Below are 27056 nucleotides of genomic sequence, written 5' to 3'. Positions count from 1 at the left end.
TATTAAATAATTCCAACAGCCTATGTAAGTGGAAGTAGGGATATGAGGTTCATGCCAGTTTACTAGCTAAGGTTAGCCATAATATGGATAAACACTTTTTCTTAAAAGATTTGTATTGGATTGTATTTGGGTGGTTTTGTGTGTGGAGTAGTTGTGGTTGGTGGGTATGCTGGGTATTAGGTATTAATGGTGATAGATGCACAGTGGGCACTGGAGGATGGATTGAAATATCAGTCATGTGGAGCCCAGTTGTAATTTTGTGAGGTCTAGTGGGATCTTCAATTCTAGTGGAGTTGTTGTAAAGATTTATCTCTTTGAGGGAGTTGTTGTGGCCTATATCTTGTCAGTTTATTTTTATCACCTAGAATGATGGTTTTATTATAGAATGATTGGGAAGTCCAGGCAAGTATGTTTTTCTAATACTGGTATATTGTTTCCTATGGGGGATATATGTTTGTCAATAAAAATAAAGAGTTTTTGATGTTGGATAATATAGAATTTATGCAAATGTTTTTAGAAGTTGGGTGTTGGTTTTGAGCGAGGAGTATTTGTGTAAGGATTAGGGAAAAGGAAATGCTGCTACTTGGGATTCCTGTTTGTTCTCTCGGAAAACTCTCAGGCATGAGTAGCTTGGAGGAGAAATTCGGTGTTTTATATGATTTCAACCAGGTTTCAGTAGCTGCAGGTTTTTCTGGTTTGTACTTAGAAAATCCAGTACTTGTTATAATATCTTGTTCTAAGGCTTTGGGAGAGGAGTGGCGGTTGGCACAAAATTTTCTAGGTTTGCTGAATGTGAGGGGCTGGTCCTGGGTTGGGTTGTACCAACCGCTAGGAAATACTGCTTTGGCAAATTGTGTAGAGTTATACTTCTGTACTGGAAATACTGCTTTGTAGTTGCCTGTAAAGGTTACTTCTCAGTTTTTCTAAAATAGGTTGAATTTCACTTTGCATAGTATAGAGGTATTAGCTGTGAATAAGCTAGGGTTTATGGTATGAAGTGTAAATAAGCCTATTTATGGGTCTGAGCTGTACAGTAATTATGGGAGGTGGGATAAGTTGTGATTGTGTTAGGAGATGAAGTGTAAAGTGCCAGGGGATCAAAGTAATAGTGTGTTGGTGTACATGATGGTGTTGAAAGTAATAGCATAAAATGGACATGATAGTGTAGAAGTAGTTTGAGTGAGAAGTGATATAGGATAACATTTAGAAATGGGTGGGAGTAGAGTGTATGGAGGTATAATACAAATGGCGGGAGGGGAGTGGAGTGAGGAGAAGGCCTCAAAAAATTATCTGTTTAAAGGTGAGTACTGAGCTTAAAATATCAGCATCTAACAAAATCTTAACTGAAGTAGCTCTGGAATACTTTAAAACTGCCAAACAGCCCTGTTTATGTGCCTGCAGTGTAAATTAGAGAGAGTTGTGATTAGTCTAGAGACTATGCTGAAAATCATATAATATAATAATATAATATATAACTTATAAAAATCAGTGTATACTAAGATTATATATTCCCCGTTCCAAATGAGGGATGGGCCTCCTTGAAATTGATTACATGTACAGATCTGCAATCGTGGGACTCCACACATCTGCTGACCTCATAAGAGCCAAATGTAGTGGAAGTTTTGAAACATGAAGAGAATAAATCTGAGATGACTTCTCTGCTTAATCTAGCAGAAGCATATTGGCATCAAGCAGGAATCAAAATCAAACCAGAAGTAGATAAAATCAGGCAGCAACTGAATGTGCCAAAAAAACAAAAGGAAGCGTATAAGGTGAAGGACCAGATGAGAAGGCAAGAAATGTGGAAAATGCATAAATATAGTTGCAAATATAGAAACTTTCTGGAAAAACCTCATGTTGATCAGGAATGGTTAAAGAGAGGTGAATTCAAACTAAGAGATGAAAGGTTAATAATGGAGGCCCAAGATAGTGGGCTGCATACTCGTTTGTTTACAAAGTCCACTGAACATGTGAGTGAAACAGACAAATGTAGGTTTTGTAAAACCAAATTGGAAAGAGTTGTGACACACCTCATTGCTGGTTGTGACATATTAATGGCAGAAGGACTGTGAAAGACATAATAATGTGGCAAGACTGCTGCACTGGGGATTGTGCAAACATTATGGTACTGAAGTGGCTGAAAATCACTGGAAACATGAGCCACAAAGTATCACAGAAAATGATGAAGTTTACTTCACATGGGATCATCCATTACCAACAGTTGAAAAGACAGATGCTAGAAAACTGGATATATTGGTCCATGAACAGAAGACAAAAAAAACATTGATCATTGAAATCGCCACACCCAGTGACTACAGTTGTCTTGTGTACAGAGACACACAGTCATAAAATATCAGGATCTGCAAACAGAAAAGAGAGCAATGTGGAAGAAAGATACCCAGACAGTTCCAATAGTAGTAGGAGCAATGAGTCTTATAAAAAAGAATCTACAATCATATTTAGATATATTACCAAGGGTTCCTATTAGAATTCTGAAAGCTTAAAATAACGAATGACTTAAAGGTCGGAAAATGACGGTTCTCGATCTGCTTTTTGTGAGATCGCAGAACAGTGAGGATTGGAATATTAGCCCTTTCCTCACTGTAGTGCGATCTCGGAGTTGGTATATATATTTAGCGGGGATGTGGTGGGCACATCCCCGCACAATAACGTGTTAGAGGTTCTGCATTTTCAACCTTTAGGTCGTTTGCATTTTTGGATTTTCGTTTATGTAATATAGACTCAATACCAATACATGTAACGCTGTATGAATCTCAGGAGGAGTCATTACTCGGCACAACGCAGGTGCTGTGAAGAGCACTTTTGGCTAACATCAAAGATTGAGCAATAGTGTATGTGTGTGTGTGTGTGTGTGTGTGTGTGTGTGTGTGTGTGTGTGTGTGTGTGTATATATATATATATATATATATATATATATATATATATACATATATATGTGTGTGTGTGTGCATATAGATTATATGTATGTGTATGTATATATATATGTGGATAGATATATATATATATATATATATATATATATATATATATATATATATATATGTGTGTGTGTGTGTGTGTGTATATATTACAGTGTGTCTGTGTGTATGTATGTATGCTTAGGCATATATATGTATGTATACTCCTGCATGTATATTTGCTTGAATGTATATATGGAAAACTGCAATCAAGTGTTGCTCTGACAGAGCACATGGAGCCTGACAAGTCAAATTGAGCAGAGTTGCTATTTCCCAGGCTATCGCAGCAAGTCTGCAAAGAGGTCAAGATATAGTTCCCCTTGTTTATGCACCATATCACAGTGGTGTCTATGCAAACCTGCAGAGGTCCTAGAGGCCAGAGATAAGACTTTCAAAGCACTGACCCCTGCCAACATCTCTCTTACATTTATGTGCTTTTGTCTGTCTTGAGGATTCCGTAGAAGTTGTACTTTTACCTCTGCTGAATCCACTTCCTACATCAGATGCATCTGTAGTGACAGACTGTAGAGGGACTGGAAGGAAGAAAAGGAGACCTCAACGGAAAAGATCTGAGCTATCCACCACAGAATCTTTCTTTATAAATCCCAGCACTGGGCTGTGAAAGGACAAAGGGTATAGATGCTGAATCCACGCCAATCTCAGGTGCCACTGTATTTTCCTAATCTGGAGTCTGGCCAGAGGAAGCATGAGAATTACTGATGCCATGTCCCCCCAAAACCTGAGAAACTCCCTTGCAAAAGAGGGTTTTGACTGGAGAAAGTCAGTAAGAACTCTGGAAACATCTCTACTTTGTCTGGAGAAGAATGGCTTTTTTCAGGGCACAATTTAACAGATATGCCAGGAATCCAATTCTATGGGAAGGGATGAAAGAAAACATGTTATAGTTGGTTTGAAAAGCTAGATTGAGTAGACGATTCTCATCAGTTTCTCTAGACTCTTGACAGCTGACAAAGTAGTCTGCAAAGATTAGGCAACTGTCCAAGTATGAAAAAATGTGAATGCTTTGAAGTGTGCAATATGGAATAACTGGCTTAAAAACTCTATAAATACCTTAAGTCCAAAAGAGTGAGACAGAGAACTGAAATTGTATGCCAGACAAAGCAAATCTTAAGAAACACCTGAACTGTTCACAAACAGAAATGTGATTACAAGCATCACTTAAATCTAGCCATGAAAGATTGAAGAAAAAAAAAACAGGAATCAGAGATAAAGGACTAAAGGGGTAACATTCTGAACTTTGGAATCCTAACAAAAAAGATTTAGAGAGAAAAGATCAAGAAAGGGCTTCCAGAATCTTGGATTTTTTGGTACCAGAAAAATCCTTGAATAAAAGCCTTTGCTCAACTGGCATTGAGGCAGAGGTTCCATAACCCTCCCATGCCAGCATCTGGTACAGAATGGGAGGAAAGAGAGGGAGACGATTCACTGGGAAAGTAGGAATCCACAGAAATGCAGAAGGAAGATGAGGTCTCAAAAAAGCTGAGGTTGCCAGGGTGGGAAGGAGGAACAACCTTCTTCTGGCTTTTCCCTGTTAAAGGTCGCCACAGCGGATCATCTGTCCACTCATGATTGGCACTGGAGTTTTACAGTGTCGAGTTGCCAGCCCGGCGCCCAACCTTCCACAGAAGGCACACACACATGCACACCTAGGGCCAGTTTAGAGTGTCCAATCCACCTACTTCATTGTCTTTGGGATGTGGGAGGAAACCGGAGCACCCGGAGGAAACCCACATGACCACAGAGAGGACATGCAGACTCTGCACAGAAGGCACCCCAGCAGAGAATCGAATCGGAGAACTTCTTGTTGTGAGGTGGCAACGCTAACCACTGCAGCACCGTGGCCACCCTGAAGGAGGAACAACCTAAACAGTCAAATAATCATGTTGACTGAGAGGACTGTCCTTGATGGAGGTTTTTCCTTCCTTTTTAGATCCTTCTTGCCACTATCTTTTAAGCCCACTTGATGGCTCCTTGCTGCTTAGATTGCCAATTGAAAAAGGGAGCACAGAGGGGAAATCTCTATTTGCTTTGAAAAATGAGGGATGAAAAATTACTCATTGAATTAGCCAAACAGAACTTCCCTAACAAAGGGAAAATTTAAAATTTAAATCTTAACATCTTCAGGAAATTTTTGAGACTATAGACAAGCCAATCTCAATACTGACCCAGAAGCAGCAGCTCCTGAGGAAGAATCAGCATCGTCATAAGAACACTTTAAAATATGCTTAGTAATATGAGAATCAGATGTTATGGAAGCAGTCAAATATATGTTTTTATCTTAGACGAAAGGTTAACCATTTACAAAGGTTCATAGGTGTTTATTAGGCTAATGACTATAAGGGCCTTTTTAACCTAGCCATGCATCCCAAATCTCTGACAAGGGTATTCAGGTGCTTGAAAGTTGAACTATTTACAGGCTGCCTGTGTCCATTACAGATGTGGGTGCCAAACAAGGGATGAATTTCCTGTTCTGCATCTAACTGTCCAAATTACACTTGAATTGGTTTAGGGAGGAACTCTGCCCCACATGGATGGGGAGCTTGTTCCAGAGAAGGGGTAGCCTCTGAGGTACATATGTCTTGCCAGCAGATCCTATTTATATCACAATCAAGGTTCAAGCCTTTAGAATGGGTAATTCAAGTGTTGTTTGTTTGTGGATATGCAGGAGGTTCATCAGAGTCTGGTCTGACAATGCCTTGTATGCAAGGCATAGATCTCCCCTTAACAGCCTGTAGGAGAGACTACAGGAATAGGGCCTTCAGGTGGGCTGCATAGAACATTACTTACATCCTGTATTCTTTTAGAGTGGAACCTCTGTGGACGTTCAAATTCTTGGCTATGCCTGGTTATGTACATACCAAAGGGAGCATTGTACTCACTAATAGGTCTGATGAATGCTGAATACAGTGAAACAATTAATTCCTTGGACCTAGATGCCATACTTTTGTTTAGAAGTTGCACAGCAAAGAATGATTTCCTCAGTAGTGTAGACACGTGATGTTCAAAGGCTACATTACTGCCTGTGTGTGTGTCCAAGTCCCTGGCTACTGGGTGAACTCTTAAGAGTGTGTTGTCAATATGATAATTACCAGGAGTGCATGGCTTCCTGAAGGATACTATTATAAATTTCTTGCCATTTAGCTTTAGTCCATGGCTTTAACAACAGTTATTTGTCTGTGTCAGCCCTTCCTAGGGAACATTTATATTGGTGGTGAATTCAATGACAGCTCCTAATTTGCAATTACCTGAAAATTTAGTTAGCCAGAGGCCACTGACATTGGCCTTGACTTCGAAGAAGTAAATGCCAAAAAGGAGCGATCCCAGAACTAAACCCTGAGGGACTACACTTGTGACTGGCCTCTTTGTAAAGGTGGACTCTCAAATTCTAACTTCCTGGGTCCTGTCTGTGAGCCAGCTGGCTATCCACCGGGTAACATAAGGTTTTGTACATAACCTCTTAAGTTTGTCAACAATGCCCAAGTGGGGTATTGTGTCAATAACCCCTCTAATTATAACTAGGGAGCATGTACTGGCTGCACTCGCTAAAGCCAAGAACACAGCCTCAATGGGCCCTGATAACATCCCACGATGCCTTCTGAAGTCTACAATATGACATAGCAGGACTCGTGGAGTCATTATTTAACTATAGTCTTTAGACAGACTTTGTGCCAAATGAATGGAGGACTGTGACAGTCATCTCTCTTCTTAAGGGAGGACCTTCAACAGACCCATTACTCTGACTATTTGTGTCTGTAAAGCCATGGAAAGAATTATCAAGGAAATTATCGACAAGGACATAGGAGACCTCCAGGTATTGGATCCATCCCAGTCTGGCTATGTCAAAGAAAGGTCATGCTTACTGAATCAGGAGGACTTCTTTGAAAAGGTCATTAAGGCAATAGATGAGGGAAAAACTGTGCATACTGCCTACCTAGATCTGTCTAAAGTATTTGATACAATATCCCACTAGGGCATTGTCAACAAATGTGCAGAATTAGGTATAAACCCCTTTAATAACATGCTGGATAGCTATACGACTGACTGATAGGACTCTGGAGGTTAGAACTGGTGAGGCCACCTTCACAAAGAGGCTGGTCACCAGAGGAATCCCCAGGACTCTATGCTAGGCCCAATACTCTGACATATACTTCTTGAATGTCAAAGTCAATGTCAAAGGCCTGTGGCTAACCAAATTTGCAGATGATTGCAAATTGGGAGCAACCACTGAATTTCTCCAAGAAGAGAACACCTTTCAGGTGAATGCTTGGTGCCAAAGATATGCCTTAAAGCTTGATACCAAGAAATGCGTTACAGTTTTTTTTTTTTTTTTTTGTGAAGTTATCCACCCTGGGTAACTATGTCATCAATAAAACACCAATAAAATTTGATTCATTAGTCAGGGATCTGAGAACTCATACAAATAGTAACCTAGCCTTCGACCAATATGTGTCCAAGGTAGTAAGAAGATCCTTCTTTGTTACTCAACTTACAAGCAAGGATATGAAATCTAGGTCTAGAGATGTCATCATATCATTGAGTTCAGCCCTCATCAGACCCACCATACAGTATAATGCCCCCTTTGGTATACACCTGACCAGATACAATGTAGAAACTGGAACATCCACTAAGGTTCCTTACAAAAAGAATACAGGTAGTAAACACAATGTCCTATGCTGATCACCTCAAACCCTTGTCTCTTTACTCGATATCATATAGACTTCTGTGGGGTGATCTTTGCCTGGCATACAAGGCATCCCTGGATCCTGTTTTGATAAACCATTTGCAAACCCACAGAACAAGCAGCATAAAAACTACTAGACTAAAAGTCCTGAATTGTTCTTGCAACAAATAAGACGTGTTGGAGAGACAGGTATGTTTCTGAGAGAATCCCCTTTTCCTGGAACAGGCTCCCTATCTATTTGAAGCAGAGTTCCTCCCTATACCTATTTAAGTACAACTTGGACTAGTGAATGGTTAACTGGAAATACATCCTCTCGTCTGCTGCCTGTGTTTCTGATTCTGTGATGGACAAAGGCAGACAAGTAAATCACCCCCTATGTAAATCAAAATTTTTGGTCACATTTGCATGGCTAGGCTTATAAAGGCCCTAGTGGTCGTTAAGTCTAGTATACATCTATGAACCTATGAAATGCCTTGGCCAGATCAGCATGGGCAATGTGAACCATTTTGCCATCATCCACTGCTCTGGTAACCTAAGTCCACCAGGTTGAGTAGGCATGACCTACCCCGGACGAAACTAAACTGGGTTGGATCCAGTGTCTGGAGGTTTCCTCTGTCATTTTTTTTGTTTACATCACAAACCATATTGACAGTTTTATTTGCAAACATTATGCATCACTTATAATCTATCCAGTCAGTGTCAGTCAAATATTACATAGCTCATTCATATCCTACCTTCTATTAAACCTCGTTCCTCCACTGCATGCACTGTTCCCACAATTCCCATTTTTTTCTAGGTAATTTGCTCCTAACTTTTTATAACGATCCCAATTCCAGTTGTTTTATCTCTGTTACTGTATTCTGTACTTCAAGTAAAGTTGGTTTAAACTTTGATTTCCATTTTCTAGTAATTGCTTTTTTTGGTATTAGCATAATTACACTCAGCGAGGCCATGCTATGTCTAAGCAATTCCAACTCTGTATCGTAGCTCAAAAAACCCTATTCCTTAGTTACACCAATGTGCTCACTCAGTATCTCTGACACAGTAGTCTGCAGGGAATATTTAAAGTCTGCCATCTCATTACATTCCCAGAAGATATGCTCCCAATTACCTCTTTCTTCCCCATCACACCTCCAACATTTGCTGTCTGAGCAAAAATTCTTTGGAGTCTACTTTGGGTACAGAAATACCTATGTAAACAGGTCCAGGCAAAGATTCTAAATCTTTTACTTTGTTGCATATTTGGGAGACATTCAAATATCCCCCCATTGGTTCTTTTGAACTGCTTATCCAATCTGTCTTCCCAATCCTTTCTAACCTCCTCTGATTGATTCTTATAGTAATCATGTAAAATGTTGTATAGCCTACTAATTATTACTTTTTTAATAACTTATTTTTCTAGATTCTACTAAAAACTCTACCAGTACTGGTATTTTGCTTATGATTTTTCTATGCCATTATTGATCATTTCCATGATAATTCGTTCCATGGCTTTGCATATGAGACTTGATGGATGACTGACTGTTGCTGTTCTCCATTCATGAGGCATGAAGCCTATTTGGAGGCTACAGATAAATAGCAATTCCAGACATGGAATTCCAGCTATGTCCTGTTTCATGTTATTGAGAAGGCATTCTGGGACACTGTCTGGGCCCATTGATGATGTGTTTTTGGCTTAGACAGAGCATTAAGGACCTTTTCCCTACTGGTAGCAGGGGGAGTTATATTTGATGGTATTTTATGACGAAAGGTTGATAGAGTGGTACAGTTGGAGCTGAATTTGTCAGCCAGTAGATTTTCTATATCTTCTGGGTCAGTATAGGTTGCTCCATTAACAATGCACTCTGCATAGAATTGTGTACTGCCTTTGATGTTGCAGAATGCCTTGTGGTTGTCCTTGGCCTGGGAGGCCAAATTTACCTCATATTTGGCCTTGGTAGACTATTTGTCCTCTGAGCAGTTTGTTTAGTTTGGTGAGAGTGTATTTATCCTGCTGAATGCTTCACCTCCTAAGTTTTTCCATGATTTTCTTTAAGATCTCACAGCACCTACCATTAATGCAGATAGATCGGAAGAGATTTTAAAGTGAGGCCCAAAGGATGGCACACTCAGGAGTGCAACACCCCCCTCCCCAGCATAGTGAACTGCAGTATCAGCAATCGATCTACATGCTTTGGGAGTACAACTCACAGCCTTCTGCACCAATAGCAGGTATGCTACCTGTTCCATGGAATACTTTAGCATATGAGCTTGACAGTTCAAAATCCAGACTGCTAAATATTAGAAAAAAAATATTTCTATCCCAACTTACCAAATGTTTTTCCATCCTTAGCAGAGGGAATAGGGTGAGTAGCAGTAAAATGGTGAGGAGAAGCAGTTTTTGATAAAGAAATCACAGCTGGGTCTGCTTTAGGATTACAGACAAATACTTATGAGTCTGAGGTACCCTGGACAATCTGTCAGACTTACAAGAACACCAAGACGACCAAAAACCAGTGATAAGACAAACTTATAAAAACACTGGTAGAGAATACAAGCACTCAATACACAGCTTTTAGCATAAAACCAATTTATTATTCTGCTATTCATATGGATAAGCAGAATAATAAATTGGTTTTATGCTAAAAGCTGTGTATTAAGCACTTATATTCTCCACCAGTGTTTTTTTTAATCTGTCAGACTTCCAAAGGGCAGGAGGTTGATCATTCAGTAGACTAGAAGCAGTGAGAAAAACATTTCTGTAAAGCAGGCAACACAAGGGGACCAGCTGCAGATTTAGGCATATCCAGCTGTAATGAATCATATAATCTCTGTGGCATAGGAATTTTCTTTCTGGACTCACTGTAAAAAAAAATCTCATCTTACATAAAGTCTCAAAAAAGAGCAATGTTTAGAAGAGAAATCTGAATCCATGCATTTTTCAAAGTCGGAACATTCTGACTGAAGAAATTTCCAAGGTACAACCATCCCCCTGTAGTGCCTGCTCTTCTGACAAACTCCAGAAAGAGGGGGAGTCATTTTCTTGATTAAGAAAACAAAAGGCAAGTAAGAAGCACTGAAGTTCCTCAGCAAATCCAAGTAAATCTTTCCGATGCATGGAAACAGAAGACTGGAAAGTTCTCACTAAGTTCATTTTTCCTGGGAATCTCTCAGGAAAAAGACTGACACTCAGAATGTATACTAATGGCAGATGCAAGATCCCTACACCAGCTAAGTGAAAAACTGTTACCTGTCCCTTCCTCTGTGACTGAAGAGACTAAAAAGAATAGTTCTCCCTTCCCTGGTAAGGACATTCCTACAGCTTCTAAATTATGTGGCTATCCCCTGATCTTTGGTGGCTGCATATGAAACACCACGAGGACTGGTGATTAGATGGATAGAACAACAAGAAGTCACAGCAGTGTGTCCCACCAGTGCCTAAGGCAAAACAGGACCCTGTCTGACACCTTTATTCTTCTTGCAGAGAGAAGAGGAAAACCATGGAGATGGATGGCTGCTCTGTACATAAGCCAAGAAAGAGATTTTGAAGTTGGATAGCAGAGCTTGGATAAGTTGGTAACACGTAAGATAGAGTACAAGTGGTACTGAGGTAAGCAAACCACTGACAACCCCCAACAAGCACAATATCTTGCTCCAAATTCAATAGACAAAGCCGGACTAAAATTTTAGTAAATAAAATAAACAAAATAATTCCACACAAAAAGTTCACATAAGCATTTACAGATAACACTATCAGATATGCAATGACAGTCAAAATAAAACACAACACTTCCTATCAACACATCATATTTCAGACTGAAAAATATACTAGGCGGAAGGTTCCCCCAACATGGGACTTGTATGTTTAGCCTTGAAGGTTCATTAGCCGATCGACTTTTCCATAGGGCCTGCTGTCCAACTCTCTTTTTATGGAGCTCCACTCAAACTCCAGACAGCTGGAGTATGTGGAAGGAGCCCATCAGCTTTGAAAAAATGGCAGTCACAAAGGGATAGGACCCATATAGCTTCAGTTACTGCAACACTAACATACTGAACTTCAATCATTTATTTTTCCTATCCTTAGCAATACTGTAAGAGTAAAGAATTCAGAAATATGACGGTGCTCACCTGTGCAAGAAACACATAAGTTATGTTTGGCTTGGGTGACCTTGTGCCCATGTTTTTTTTAAAGCTCTACTGCTCCTCATTTGCAAATAAAACAAAAATCACTCTAAAATAAGCAGATGTAAATGTAACAAGCAATGTCAAAAAGAATACTTCAGATACAAGACAGACCAACTGACTGGAATCTGTTATACAAGGTGAAAAACATGCCAAGGTGTAGGGAGAAACAGAGAAAGTAAAAACCTCAAAAAAAACAAAAACAAACCATGAAACTGTGATTGGAAACTCAATCATGCCTGAGAGATGAAACAAATGAATGACAATCGACTGTTTTGAGGGGAAAATACTGTTTTAGTCATTATAGGGTATTAGACTAAATATGACTGTAGCTAATACCCAAATTGCAACTTTTACGTCATGTTGATTTTTAATAAAAGACAATAAAAGTTGGCAAATTAATCTAATTTTTTTTTTACAGTAAATACCTCATGGTAAGCATCAAACTTTAATTAGAGAAATAAATAAATTTCTAAAAAAATAACAACTTGACTTGTATGGTTGACTAGAAAATTATGTGGATATGGGGCTGCTCTCCAGTGTAAGATTTCACACACGAAAATAATCACACTGGGGAAAAATCATCCAACCTCATCTATTCAGCTTTTAAAAGTTGTCTTCAATTTTTTTTTCTCTTATCAGTAAATGTTTCCAATCTAAATTCAGCACTGTCAAGTACCAGAAGGGGAATATACAAATGGTAACTTCACTGCATTTCATACACTTTGCCTTCGAGTTTCCATAAAATATAAGGAAGGCATAAACTTGCATACTTAGCTTTACATGCACAGTCCAGGGTCAAAACATTAAAGAATACAGACCCCTCCCCATGATGTGGTATGAGATTGCTTATGTACACTGACCTATAGCAAAATTTAATCAACAGGAGTTGGCATAATGGTAAAGGCGTCTACTTCACATTCAAGAGGTACAGAACTTGATTCTCGCCAAGGGAAACTAGGTTTAATAATGGCCCAAGAAGGCAGCTAGCCAAGTAATTAACTATCTAGGCTATGTACTGATTGAGCTGGATGGCAGAACCAGTTCATAGAATATGCAAATCCTAAACTATGTTCACCAGTGCCAGAGATGCAGCTGTAAATGAAAAATCATAGATACATGGAAATTAGCATATTAAATGCCAGTGGTAATTCGGGGCACACAAAAAAGGGGGGGGGGGACACGGGCTGAAAGAAAAGAAATAAGATAAAAGAAAATATTTTCCCTAATATTGACTTTTTATGATAGAAAATTATTACACATCTGAATTTGGGAATACTTGTCTTACCAGTGCCTGGCTAACATTTCCACCTGTAGCTAGAGATTTGAAATGGCTGCTGTTGTATACAAGCTGAACATCAGCAATGTCCAGAGTTTCCAGGTCCTCCTGAGTCTGACGATCTATAACATGTAACTTCTCTGCACTGTCCAGAAGGAGTAGTGTTCGTGAATTGATCCACTGTGAAAAAGAAAATAAAGATGCATAGTAATAGCAGATACGTAATGTGTGTTACAGTAACAGAAAAAAAAAACAATAATAAAATACCAGCATAAATTATTGATCAGAAATACAAAGAAGCAGATATGTTATGTTTGTTACAGCAACAAAAAAAAACAAAAAACAAACAGAAACAATAACAGGGTAAATTACTCATCTGGGAATAAGATGCAGAGGCTGACGTAAAGGAGCTCACTATATCACTTCAATGAAAATGTATTAAATAGCTGAAATGCAACTAGCAGCTTGCACTAGCTGCTGATCCTACAACTGCGCATGGTTAATGCTGTGAACAGTATGTGAACAGTATTTTAAAACATACCAATAAATCTGGGGAGCCTTTCATTGACAATCATTGTTATATTTATATTTAACAGGGTTAGAGCACTGATCTACATAGACCTTTTTTCAGACTTAGTCCAGGAGCACCATCTGGTTAATGGACAAATGGAAGATGAAGGAATCAAAACCTAGAAACCAGGAAGCAATCTGTTAACAGCTCACAGCATTAATCATCTATACTAACTGCCAAACTTTTTAATCTGCTTTCACTTCCTCTGGGTTTAACTGCAGATGTGACTTTGCTTGTTGGAACTCCGTTGACTTACAAGGCACAGCAGCCAGAAAATAACAGGCTGTTTTGCTGGTTTGCATCACGGTCATTAAAACCTTCTCCAGCCTCATTTTCTACTGTCATCCTGTATATGGCTAACATTCTACTTTTGAAAAGACAAGGTATGTATGAAAGATCAAAAGGAACATGTGCTTTAAACCACTTAAAAAGATGATAAATCCTTGACTACAGCCCGGGTGGCTAGAGTTTGAATAGTAGCTCAGCTTATCACACTTTCAAATGGGACTGTTTTTTGTCTCCTGTGTTTTTTATGGCTATATACAGCAAACTTAGGGGTGTGTGCCCTGCAACATTTCAAATGGTTTGAACCCAACTGGGGTTTGGGATACAGCAAAGATAGAAGATATGACATAATTTGTTCCCAGTTTCTCCCATCAGCATCTACGGGTTTTTCCAACATGGAGTTTAAACTCTTGTTCAACGGCTCAACTAGCCCACTTGTTTGAGGGATGTACACAAAAGTCGTTAACTGACTCATTTTAAAAAGATGATAGAGTCTGTTCATTACTATGGACATGAACAGTACCCTGGTCAGTAAGAATTTACTCTAGGATAAAGTAGTACTAATCATTTTCTATTACCATTGCATTGACTCATAACAGAAGTATGATGCAGGAAATGTTGCATAATCAATAATTACAGGGGTACACTAAAGGCACTTACTTGATTTTACAGGTGGGCATGTGATGTTCACTGCTATCAATTCAAAACAGATATACACAATGAGTAAAGATATCCAAAAGGTTCTTAAACACTGGGTTGGGTGTGGTTCTCTGATACTCTGAGTAGACTGCACAACAGTTTGCTACTTCCTTCATAACAAATGGCCAGGATAATCTTGCTAAAACCCTAGCTCTTCTCTTCTCCATCCCTAAATGGCCACAAAAAATGTGTCTTTTGGCTAACTGCATTACAAATAATCTAAATAATCTCGGCACTAAACCTCATAGCATGAGGAAGCAACTGGGCTCTTCTGTACCTATGGTTCTATATCTCCTCTCTCTAGCTCTGCTCAGTATATTGCCTTGCCACTATAAACTTCTTTAAGTTTACATGGCTTATCTACAAGTCAACATTTTTTCTTTATTATTCTGACTTGAGGTACAAGCCATATCCTCAAATCTGACAAGTACAGGTGGCGGCTTTTCCTCTCTATCTAATTCATCCTCTAGAAAACACAGCTCATGAAAATAATTGTTTCCAGTGGAGGAGCTCGCAATATTCTCTTCCCTCCTTCAATACATTTTTTTTTTTTTTTTTTTTTTTTTAACTATTAAGAGTCTTGCTTCTCTTTCTGACCGACTCTCTGCTTTGGTATACTATGGAGAAACGTTCAACTCTGTTCAGTATTGCCATTTATTTTTCCTTTTTCTTCAGTATAAAATTAATGTTTCTTCTTCTGACCGACTCTCTCTGCTTTGGTATACTATGGAGAAACTTTCAACTCTGTTCAGTATTGCCATTTATTTTTCCTTTTTCTTCAGTATAAAATTAATGTTTCTTCTTTAGTTTCTACACCCAACTCCTACTGCATTCTTAACTAAGCAACCTTTTCAGTCAGTGCCCACACTGACTTCCCATTACTTCAACAAATGGAATTTTTTGGCAAGACTCAAATTCTCTTGTCAGTCTCCATACAGTCTTCCTTCATTATTTTAGCACTAGGCATTTTCTGCCAAGACTCAGTATTAGATTTCTCTAACCCTTCTAGCCAGAGCCATATCTTGGAGAAATATTGCATTGTCTCTTAAGTTAGGTACTACAGATACACGGTGCTACACATGAACAAAGTCTACAGTTCTGCCTACATTATAAGGCATTCTCTTGTCTCCATGTATACACCACTTGAACTTGCTAAGATGTTTATGCTTGAACACATGTTGTGATTTTAATTAACGTAACCATGCCTCCTGAATCCAGCAATCCCTGCAGTTTTCCTTCTCCCTCAACCGCATTACATCTGACAAAATGTTGTTATACCACTTTGACAAAATCAGATTCTACACTTCTACAAGTTAAAAATTCAACATTATCAAATTCCATAGGTTCGCAATATACAAGAATGCTTTTAAGTACAATTTTTAGCTAGCACTAACAGTTCTGCAGGTCTTCAGAGTCCCCAGTCAAAGGAAAAAAAAACAGTCATACTTCCTTCAGATAACCCTTCAAACTATCATGAGGATTCATAGGTTCATACTAGGCTATCTGCCCTAGGGCATTTATAAGCCTAGCCAGAGTGTGTTTGGCTTTCGCCACCCATTTTAAATGAATTTTGCTATGCCCTTTTTCGAGGTTAGTATACTGTGCCTCTGTCTAACAGTGACACAAAAGTGATACTCGAGGTAAACCTACGATCTCCCATCCACTCATCAAGATTCCTCTTGAAGAGAGTCAATGAGGGACTCTGCCTAACCTGGACTGGGATTTTATTCCAGAGTGAAGGGGGTCTCTGGGTTATGAGCCTGTCCCTCCAGCATGTCCTATTTATTTCAGTGCTGAAATTCAAGTCTCTCGAGCGCGTAGCAGACACCAGCTTGCAGTACAAACAGGGTTTACTTACAAGAATTAATGAAACAGAATGCAGTCTTACAAAATGGAAATAAAAACAGTCATTTATTAATTCATACTTTCAGGCTCTATTTCACACTATATGGCTGCTGTTTAATAGGCAGCTGCAGTACTTCTTGTATAATTCAGTAGTACTTGCTATAGGTGTCACTTGTCTCAACAAAATAAAAAAGATAAATTTAATTCCAGTCTATAACACAAATATGGTAAATTCCAACTCCCAATCTGATAAGTGCAGAGACAGCTTCCAGCCTGGTTACTACTTTCAGACTCCACTTTCCTGGAGACTTCTTATCGCACTCCTTCAAGCCCAAGATTCAGACAACACGAATCTGACTCTAACTGCCTCTATTAATAATATCTTCCTAAATGTACCAGATTTTCATTGTGACTTGCTTGCGTGCTCTACTATAACCTTCCAGACATAGGCTCAGCAACCTCAGCAGCCACCATTATGCCATGATAGGAAAATGAGAAGTAGAGTAGACAATAAGCATGCTTTCCAGAGGGGTGAGATGAATAATACACTCAAACATTTTAAGCAGTGTGAGATACACTGTTGCTTTAAATTTCAAGTACAGCAATCTACAGATGTAAGACATAAAAAGTACTTTTAGGAACTAAAATCACAAGTAACTAAAAGGAATTAATGACTGAATGCTACAACCAGCCATGGTATTATTGACGCAAATAATATAAAAAAGGCAGTAAAATGCAAGAAAAGAAAAGTTCATTGTAAAGGATACTTAACATCTCAATTAATTTTAAATATTCATCAACAATTCAAATCTGCACTAAAATATCACCTGATAACTAAAACTATGCAACTGTCTCACAACTAGAGTTTGAAGTATGCAACCCTATCTCTGTCCACTATGGAAATTATACTAGTAAAAGAGTATTTTGAGGGGTTGATGAATGAAGAGAATGAGAGGGAGAGAAGGTTGGATGATGTAGGGATAGTGAATCGTGAAGTTCAATGGATTAGCAAGGAGGAAGTAAGGATAGCTATGAAGAGAATGAAGAATGGAAAGGCTGTTGGCCCAGATGACATACCTGTGGAAGCATGGAGGTGTTTAGGTGAAATGGCAGTGGAGGTTTTAACCAGACTGTTTAATGAAATCTTAGAAAGTGAGAGGATGCCCAAGGAATGGAGAAAAAGTGTTTTGGTACCAATTTTTAAGAATAAGGGTGATATGCAGAGCTGTAGTAACTACGAGGGATTAAATTGATCAGTCACAGCGTGAAGTTATGGGAAAGAGTACTGGAAGCTAGGTTAAGAAGGGACGTGATGATTAGTGATCAGCAGTATGGTTTCTTTCCGGGAAAGAGCACTACAGATGTGATGTTTGCTCTAAGAGTGTTGATGGAGAAGTACAGAGAATGTCAGAAGGAGTTGCATTGTGTTTTTGTAGACTTAGAGAAAGCATATGACAGAGTGCCTAGAGAAGAGTTGTGGTATTGTATGAGGAAGTCAGGAGTGTCAGAGAAGTATGTAAGAGTGGTACAGGATATGTACAAGGGTAGTGTGACTGCAGTGAGGTCAGCGTGGGAGTGACGGATGCACTTAAGGTGGAGTTGGGGTTACATCAAGGATCAGCTCTGAGCCCTTTCTTATTTGCAATGGTGATGGACAGGTTGACAGACGAGATCAGACAGGAGTCCCTGTGGACTATAATGTTTGCAGATGACATTGTGATCTGTAGTGAGAGTAGGGAACAGGTGGAGGAGATCCTGGAGAGATGGAGATATGCTCTAGAGAGAAGAGGAATGAAGGTCAGCAGGACTAAGACAGAATATATGTGTGTGAATGAGAGGGAAGATAGAGGAATGGTGAGGATGCAAGGAGTAGAGGTGGCGAAGGTGGATGAGTTTAAATACTTGGGGTCAATAGTTCAGAGTAACGGTGAGTGTGGAAGAGAGGTGAAGAAGAGAGTACAGGCAGGATGGAGTGGGTGGAGAAAAGTGCCAGGAGTGATTTGTGACAGACGAGTACCTGTAAGAGTGAAAAGGAAGGTCTACAAGAGGGTAGTGAGACCAACTATGTTATATGGGTTGGAGACAGTGGCATTGACAAAAAGGCAGGAGTTTGAGCTGGATGTGGCAGAGTTAAAGATGTTAAGATTTGCACTGGGTGTGACAAGGTTGGACAGGATTAGGAATAAGTATATTAGAGGGTCAAGCCCAGGTTGGAAGGATTGGAGACAAAGCCAGAGAGAAAAGATTATGTTGGTTTGGACATGTGTTGAGGAGGGATGCTGAGTATATTGGGAAAAAGATGCTAAGGATGAAGCTACCAGGTAACAGGAAAAGAGGAAGGCCTAAGATAAGGTTTATGGATGTGGTAAGAGAGGACATGCAGGTGGTTGGTGTGATAGAGCAAGAGGCAGAGGACAGAAAGAAATGGAAACAGGTGATCCGCTGTGGCGACCCCTAACGGGAACAGCCGAAAGAAGATGATGATGATTAATGCAATATTTTTGTTTACTCACAATATCTTGACAATATGTACTTCCTTAATCTGACATGCTTTGTAAACAATGTTTGTGGATTGTCTGCTATGAAATACTTTGCAAATAATGTTTGTTGCCGCTTTTTCTTTTGAATTGTCAAAAATGTGTTTCTATCTTTGTTTTGGAGCTTTTCTCCCAGGCATCCACCGAAAATGGACATTTCAGTTCCTAGATGGACTTTCCTGGTAAACAGCAGCAAATAAATGAATATGCGAAATAAGATGGGGCTATTTAATGGGGTATCATTTGTAACAGTTTTTAATGAAGTCTGAAGAGTTTAAAATCTTACCTCTATTAATCTGCAAGTTAATTAAGTTATTATGATTGTATGCCATGGTGTGGGGGGTATTTATAAATGTTAACTTACAGTTGTGTGCCTGTGCTATTTTACTAGTTATTCTATTTTTTTCACTCAGCTTGTGCCATCCCATTTGGTTAGCCATACAGTACAGATGCTAAAGATCTCATTATTGTTCTGTTAGAGCTAATTTTCTGACCCTGATGAAGAAACTGTTGTAGTGGAAGGAGACTGAGGTGGATACTTAAACATGCACCACTTTTATTCTACTTGAAAAATGCTCCTCCTCAAACAGATTTGGCAAAAAATATGCATTTAAAGTATATATAATTAAAAAAATGTGCCAAGGAGATTAACAAATTCTTTACAGACAAAGCAGTTTAACTTCTGTTAGGGAATGGCAAGAGATAAACTTGAAAATAGTTATCAGACACACAGCCATATATCAGAAGTTTGAGATTAACTACACTGAAACTAACTTTCAAAACTGGAAAGTGAACTAAAGCAATTTTGCAAATAGCAATTTTGATAAATTTACAAAAGTTTGGTCAAGAATGTCAAAACAGAAAATGAGAGAATGGGAAAATTTAAGAAAGAAACTGGCACAGGTAACAGATGGACTTTGCAAATAGGCACATTTTTAAGTGGCACTCCAATGTTGAGAAACATAGTAATGTTTCCGGAAAAAAATGTTCAAGCAAAGGACTATATTACTGATGCTCTGCAGCCATGAGGAGACCTTTCCTCTACTTCCAGATATTTGCCAATGAACTTGTCTGGGGGGGGGGGGTGCATTCTCTTGCAAAGGTCAGCTTTGGGGAAAGAGAAAAGAACATCAGGGTATTTCACAAGCAATGGCTGAACAAATGCTTCTGAAGAATTCACAGGTGAATGATTATATTTTAAATCCATCAAAATACTGCTTTTTAAGTGGCTAAGGTAGTTTTTACAACTAAGCACAGATGGCAGGAAAACTAAATTTTACCTGTATGTAAGAAAATTATGTGAAAGTGCATTTTACAAGTACATTGAATAAAGCATGGAAACAAGAAGGCATTTGTAAAGAATGAAGATGTTATCTACTTACCATAATACTGGATCATTTTCACCCCTAGTCTGACTCAACTGATGGTAATGAGGTGTTCATTAGTTGTCATTCAGGAAGTGCTTCTAGCCTCAAGCTCATTCAAACAAACTCCAGTAATACCACTGTCCTGATTCTAACCACAGAATGAGTTTGCTACTTACTTTATTAAGCACTGGAAGACTATGTCAATCACATAACAAGAAAGAATGAGAAGCGAATGGAGGACAAAAGAAGTTCAGGTAAGGAAGGGTAGAAGTAACACAAATGAGGGCAAAAGGCAAACTGATCCACTCCCAAGTATATTTAGCACTTTCATTTATAAAATACAAACTTCCTCAGAATAAAATCTTAAAAACCTGAATCATGGTGGCCAACTCATTTATATATATGCACTACAAATCATGTGATAAAACTTGCCTCAGTTTGAAACCAGCATGTAAAGACACAATACATCTGCAGTTTATAACACATGCATTTTCCTATACATACATTGCTTATTTTCACACTGCTAAACTACACAAAAAAGAAGTTATGTACTCACCATAAAGTTCCATGTGAGTTGTTTATCTCGCCTTTATTCTCACTGATGGGTTCGGAGCCGATCCTTGGCTCCGACACGGCCTATAGCAAAGCTCAAGGTTTGCCAGTAGCTCGAGACCAAGCCCCTTGCTGGAATTACCTCAGATCTTGTTTGCTGTGTGTAGGTCAACTGTCAGCCAGGATGGGGATGGAGGGAGGGACGTGAGAATAAAGGCGAGATAAACAACTCACATGGAACGTTACTGTGAGTACATAACTTCTTTATGTGAAGTTGTTAAATCTCGCCGTTTAATCTCACTGATGGGTAGCGTCCCTAGCACCCACAATCCTGGGTGGCTCATGGGAGTACTTTTTTCAGGACCATGGAACCAAAAGAAGACCTGTCCCTGGAAGCCTTATCTACTTTGTAATGAGTGATAAAGGTATGAGGCTTAGACCAAGTGGCTGCAGCATAAATGTTGTCAAGGGGCAATTTAGCTTGAAAAAGCAGAAGATGTATAAACGGCTCTGGTTGAATGAGCCCTTGCTTTGTGTGGCAAAGGCATGTTAGCATTTGCATGAACAAATGAGATACAATCCGATAACTATTTTGAAAGGGTTGTCTTAGCCACTGGTCTACCTTTTCTGGCCTCCGAAAAGGACACGAAGAGTTGATCTGATTTTCTAATATCCTTAATTCTATCAAGATAAAATCTGAGCTATGTACGCCAAGTTTGTGCAGCATGTACTCCAATTTGTTGGAATGGTTGGGAAAAAAGACTGGTAACTCAATGACCTGATTGATATTGGACTCGGAACAGACTTTAGGCAAAAAGGAGGAGTTTGTTCTGAGAGATACTCTATCAGCATGGAAAATCATGTAAGGAGGTCTGATTGATAATGCTTGAAGTTCTGACACTCTGCGGGCAAACATAACGGCCACTAGAAAAATAGATTTCCAGGACAAAATTTTAGATCACAAGATGGTGCTGGTTCAAAGGGGGGAAGAATTATTTGAGACAGCATAAAATTCAAATTCCAGGGAGAATAAAGGATTTTGACAGGAGGTCTCATGTGAAAAGCACCTTTAAGAAAAAACCTTAGATAACTTATGGGCCATAACATTTAACCCGTCGAATCCAAGGTGGAAATCTGATATGGCGGCTAACTGAACCTGAACTGTGGCAGCTGCTGCTCCATCCTTAAAAATCATTGTCAAAAACTCTAAAACGGATGAAAAAGGAGCTTGGAAAGGGTCAATTTTTTGTATACTGGCCCAAACTATGAACCTTTTCCACTTACTGTGATATAGTTTTCTGGTGGATGGCTTATGAGAAGATAACAGAATTTGTCTTGTGTCATCTGAGAGTGAATGAAGCCTGGCTATTTGGAGAAGTGGATCAGCTAAGCAGTCAACTTCAGAGACTGCAATGAAGGATGGAGGTCCCCTGATGGGTGTGTCAGGAGGTCTGGAACTGAGGTCCAGGATCCATGGATCCTCCAGCAGATGATGGTGAAGGAAAGGGAACCAAATCTGTCAAGGCCAATGGGGGGCTATGAGGATAACAGTCCTTCCCAGTGATTTTGCTTTCTGTAAAAACCTGTGTATCAGTGGAATAGGTGGGAATGCATATAGGAGACCCGGAGGCCAATCATGTATGAATGAGTCTCTCGGGGGATGTCCCGGAGGTGGTATCAGGGCAAAGTAGCTTCTGCATTTGGTATTGATGTGACTGGCAAAGAGGTCACAGCAAGGCTGGCCCCATTTGCAGAAAATCAAGTCCACAATGTGTTCGTTGATAGACCACTCGTGAGGCAACAGGATCACCCTGCTCAGCTTGTCCGCTATCACGTTGGATTTCTCCGGGATGTGTGTTGCTAACAGAAAATGCTGGGATGACACAGCCCATTGCCACACCCTGAGGGCTTCTTGACAAAGGGGGGGTAAGACTTGGTTCCATCCTGTTTGTTCAAGTACCAGACCACTGACATGTTGTCTTGTCTGAATTGCAATTGTCCCTAGAGGAAGAGAGTCCTGGAAGTACTGCAACTCCAGAAGTACTGCTCTCAACTCCAGAACACTGACATACAGATGTCACTCTTGATCCGTCCATGTGCCTTGGGCAGTCTTTCCCTGAAAATGCCCCCCTTACCCTATCAGAGAAGTGTCCGTGGTCACAGTGGCTATTGGGAGGGAAGCACAAAGGGTCTTTCTAATGTGACATGAAGAGACGTCAACCACCATCGAGGGTCTCTCTTGCAAGAATTTGTGATGAGAATCATATGGTCCATTGGTAACTTCTGGTAAGACCAGTGAGCGAACAGGAGTCATTGAAGAATTCGCATATGCATCCTTGCAAGTGGAATGGCTAGAATTGCTGCCGCCATCAAACCTAGTACTTTCAAGACCTCTGTGGCTGTAGCTCTGTTCTTTGACACCAATGAGTTGGCGTGTTGGCGAAGAAGTGAGACCCTTTTAACTGGAAGACAGAGTGGTGGTTGAGGTATCTAACTCTGCTCCTATAAAGATGGCATATTACAATGGCTACAAGGCAGACTCTTCGAAGTTGACTGTAATACCCAAGTAGTGGCAGAGTGTCAGAGTAGATTGTATTGCCCGAATCAATTGATGCCTGGTGGTAGCTGTGAGGAGCCAATCGTCTAGATATGGAAACACTTAGAATCCTAGACACCTCAGGTGAGCCGTGACCACTGCCATGCATTTGGTGAAAACTCTGGGGGCTCGAAACTAGTAGTGATCATCTCCCAGCCAGAAACGCAGGTGATCTCTGGAGCATCTGTCCATCTTTATGTGGCAGTACGCGTCCTTGAGATCGATGGAGCACATCCAATCACCTTTCCCTAGAAAGGGAAGAATGGCCTGAAGTGTGACCATTAGGAACTTCTCTTTTTTTACAAATTGGTTTAGTCTGCTGAGGTCCAAGATAGGACTCCAGTCCCGTTTTCTTTGGAACCAAAAAGAATCTTGAGTAAGTTCCGAATCCAACTTGGTCTGCTGGGACTGGCTGGATGACTCTTTATTCTAGCAACTTGCGGACCTCTATGGTTGCTTGTTCCCTGAGAATGGGTGGAACATCTGTGATTCTGTTTACAAGAGTGGAAGGAGAAGAGAGCGGTATGAAATACCATTTGGAAATGATGCTTTGTACCCAGGTATTGGACATTATGTTTAGCTAGGCTTCTTGGTACAAAGATAAGCAACCCCCGACTGCCTCCACAGCCAGGTCTCCGTTCAGGAGCGCTGGTAGGGCTGACCAGAGAAATGGCCTCTGTCACCCTGCTGATGTGGACTTCCCCTGCTGTGCTGGCAGTGTCTTCCATTATAACCCCCCCCTGCCTCTAGAGGGGGTTTCTCCACGTGTGTCCTGAAAGGCTCCCTGTGCTTTTCCGAACCACATTTTTCTGCCCTTAGGACCCTTGGGATAGGGCCGAGAAGGGGTAGAAAAACGGACTCCAACGGCATATAGAGTCTTGCCTTCCTGCTCACACCTGGTTAGAGTTTCGTTGACTTTGGGCCCAAACAGGGATGAGCCATCAAATGGGGTGTTGATAAAGGAAGACTTGAAAGGCTCCGCAAAGGAAAAGAGACGCATCCAGGCTTGTCTACGCACAGCAATGCCTGAACTAGCGGTTTTACTCGAACCATCAGCTGCATAAGATATGAGGTGCATGGACAAGTTCAGAATCGAGTTTAGTGCAGCAAGCTGTGTGTTAACTCTGTCGGCAACTCCTGCAGCTACCGTACCCTGGAGAGTATCTCCTAGCTCTTTCAGGAGATTTCTTTGTAGTCTTGTAAAATGATTTAAATAGTTCAGTGATCGAAGAGAAAAAGTCCCTGAACTAAACATGCACTTCCCATATCTATCCATGATCCTAGAATCTCTGTTAGGAGGATGAATAGATGAGGACATCTCAGACGTTTCCTTTTTGGTGGCTGCAGCCACCACCATGGCATCAACAGGCACTCCCTTAATCAAAAAGGCTTTGTCCACTGGGGCAGACATGAACTTATTTGGCTTCCGAGGGACAGGTTCCATGGCCTCCGGTGACCCTCATGCCTTATAAGAGATCAGCTCCATGAGCTCATTGTAAGGCAATGACACCCAAGAAGTGGAAGGTTGAGACCCGAAAGCCTTCAAGAGCACTGACTCGTCTTCAGTAGGTCTTTTGGACTGCCAATTGCCCCTCTGATTAAGGATCTCTAATATCTCCACAAAGGAGATATCCTCAAGGGGGATCAAGGGGACCCTTCTGACTCATCCAAGTCAGTGTCAGATGTCAAAGACTCCTGTGGGGAGTCCAAGTGCCTCTTCTTGTACAGTCTTCTTCCTGGGCACCTCCTCAGTGGGGGAATCTGGGGAGGTTTCAGAAGAGCAGGGGTCACCCTGTGGGGATACTTGAGGCTCAGGGTCTCTACGCTTGGGTGGACCAGTAGAAGCAGGAGTGGACACAGGCGCTTGAAGGGAGGAGGAAGCCAGACCTGATGCTGATGATGTTTTTGGAGATAGGACTGCCCTCATGGCATCGAACGCACCATGGCTCCGACGAGAAGGAGTAGACGGCTCCGAAGGGACTGTCCGATTCTCCCGCACTGAGGCCATGCGCTCTGAGCCTGAGGTAGGAGCCGAGCTCATCCGAGCAGAAGCCCCGAGAGGAAGAGTCAGCACCAACAAATCGGTACGACTATCCTCCCCGGACCTGAAAGGAGAGTGTCGGCTCCTAGAGTCCCCAGTCGACGCCGAGGACATCTGAGTAGATGGAACTGATAACACCGGTGCAGGTCTCGGCTCCACAGGCTCAACAACTATCAGGTCGGGCTCCTTCGGCTCTGAAAGTCCAGTACGGCTAAGAGGAGGAGTAGTCAAGTCTGGGTTAATGGTCTTCTGGTCCGACGAAGATGTCGGAGCCAACAACAACTTAGCAAGGCCTGGTGCCCGTAGAAGCTTCTGCACTAGCCGGTCCATATCCATATTCAAGAGGCTGACAGAATACTTCAAGGAGTGCACCGAAGGTGCTGATTGGAGCAGAGGAGATGAGGGAATCTCAGTGACCGGCTCCAAAACTGTGAGCTGGCTCCGAACAGAAGGGACACTCTGTTCTGATGACAGTGGAACTGATGACCCTATACCCTTAATATTTTTAGTCTTTTTGGATGCTTTTGAGTCACGTGAGGATTAGGAAGATTTTGAGGATCTACTAGCACCATCCTGGTCACACAGCACTTTGGAGATAGGGTGCTGAAGTAAACCCCTGTCTACTAATTTCCTCCTCTCCAAAAGTACCTTGAAGGAGAAGGAGTGACATATACTTCAAGAGTCTTGGAGGTGTTTAGCCCCCAGACAATACACACATTGAACATGCCCGTCAGTGACAGACATTTTTTGTCCACAATTCGGACATTTTTTGAGGCCAGATTTTGGATGAGGCTTCTCTTTCTCATCAGACATTTCTATATCACATTAAACAATTTTAAAGAATTAAACAACAAACTTAGAATTGTCTACCAAAGTACACCTAAGGTTAAATACAAGGCCAACTCTTAGGCCCAACACTATAGAAAAACAGAAGCCAACACAGGGCACTAATCTAACTAAGTCTAAAACTCTAGAGATTTTTTATATATATATATATATATATATATATATATATATATATATATATATATATATATGTATATATATATATATATATATATATATATATATATATATATATATATATATATATATATAGTATCCTATCAAGAAGTGAAGAAAAAAAGTTTTAAAACTTGCCAATAGAAGAATCTATCGAATAATAATGGTCCGAGCTATCTAGAACACAAAGATCTGTGCCTCGGCAAACTAGATTTGCGGTAATTCCAGCAGTGCATCATGGGATAAGGGGCTTGGTCTCGAGCTATTGGCAAACCTTGAGCTTTGCTATAGGCCATGTTGGAGCAGAGGATCGGCTCCGAACCCATCAGTGAGAATAAACGGCAAGATTTAACAACTTCACATCACATATTCACATATAATATTAATAAAATACCTCCACTAAATAAATTCTTGCATATGTAAATAAATGCATATGTAAAT

At 40.4% G+C, this 27056-nt stretch overlaps 1 protein-coding gene across 1 annotated transcript in view; it reads right to left on the bottom strand.

Moving 5' to 3' along the window:
- Nucleotides 1-27056, bottom strand: part of VPS8 (VPS8 subunit of CORVET complex) — a 2195799-nt gene that overhangs the window by 1565469 nt on the left and 603274 nt on the right. Inside the window, exon 9 of the mRNA XM_044075401.1 lies at nt 13130-13300. Coding sequence (XP_043931336.1) covers nt 13130-13300 — 171 coding nt within the window. The remainder of the gene's footprint in view (nt 1-13129; nt 13301-27056) is intronic.

This window comes from Protopterus annectens, chromosome 6.part1, assembly GCF_019279795.1.
Source record: "Protopterus annectens isolate FY-2018-M chromosome 6.part1, PAN1.0, whole genome shotgun sequence".
Taxonomy (NCBI): domain Eukaryota; kingdom Metazoa; phylum Chordata; order Ceratodontiformes; family Protopteridae; genus Protopterus; species Protopterus annectens.
This window is presented reverse-complemented; position numbering and strand designations above follow the sequence as displayed.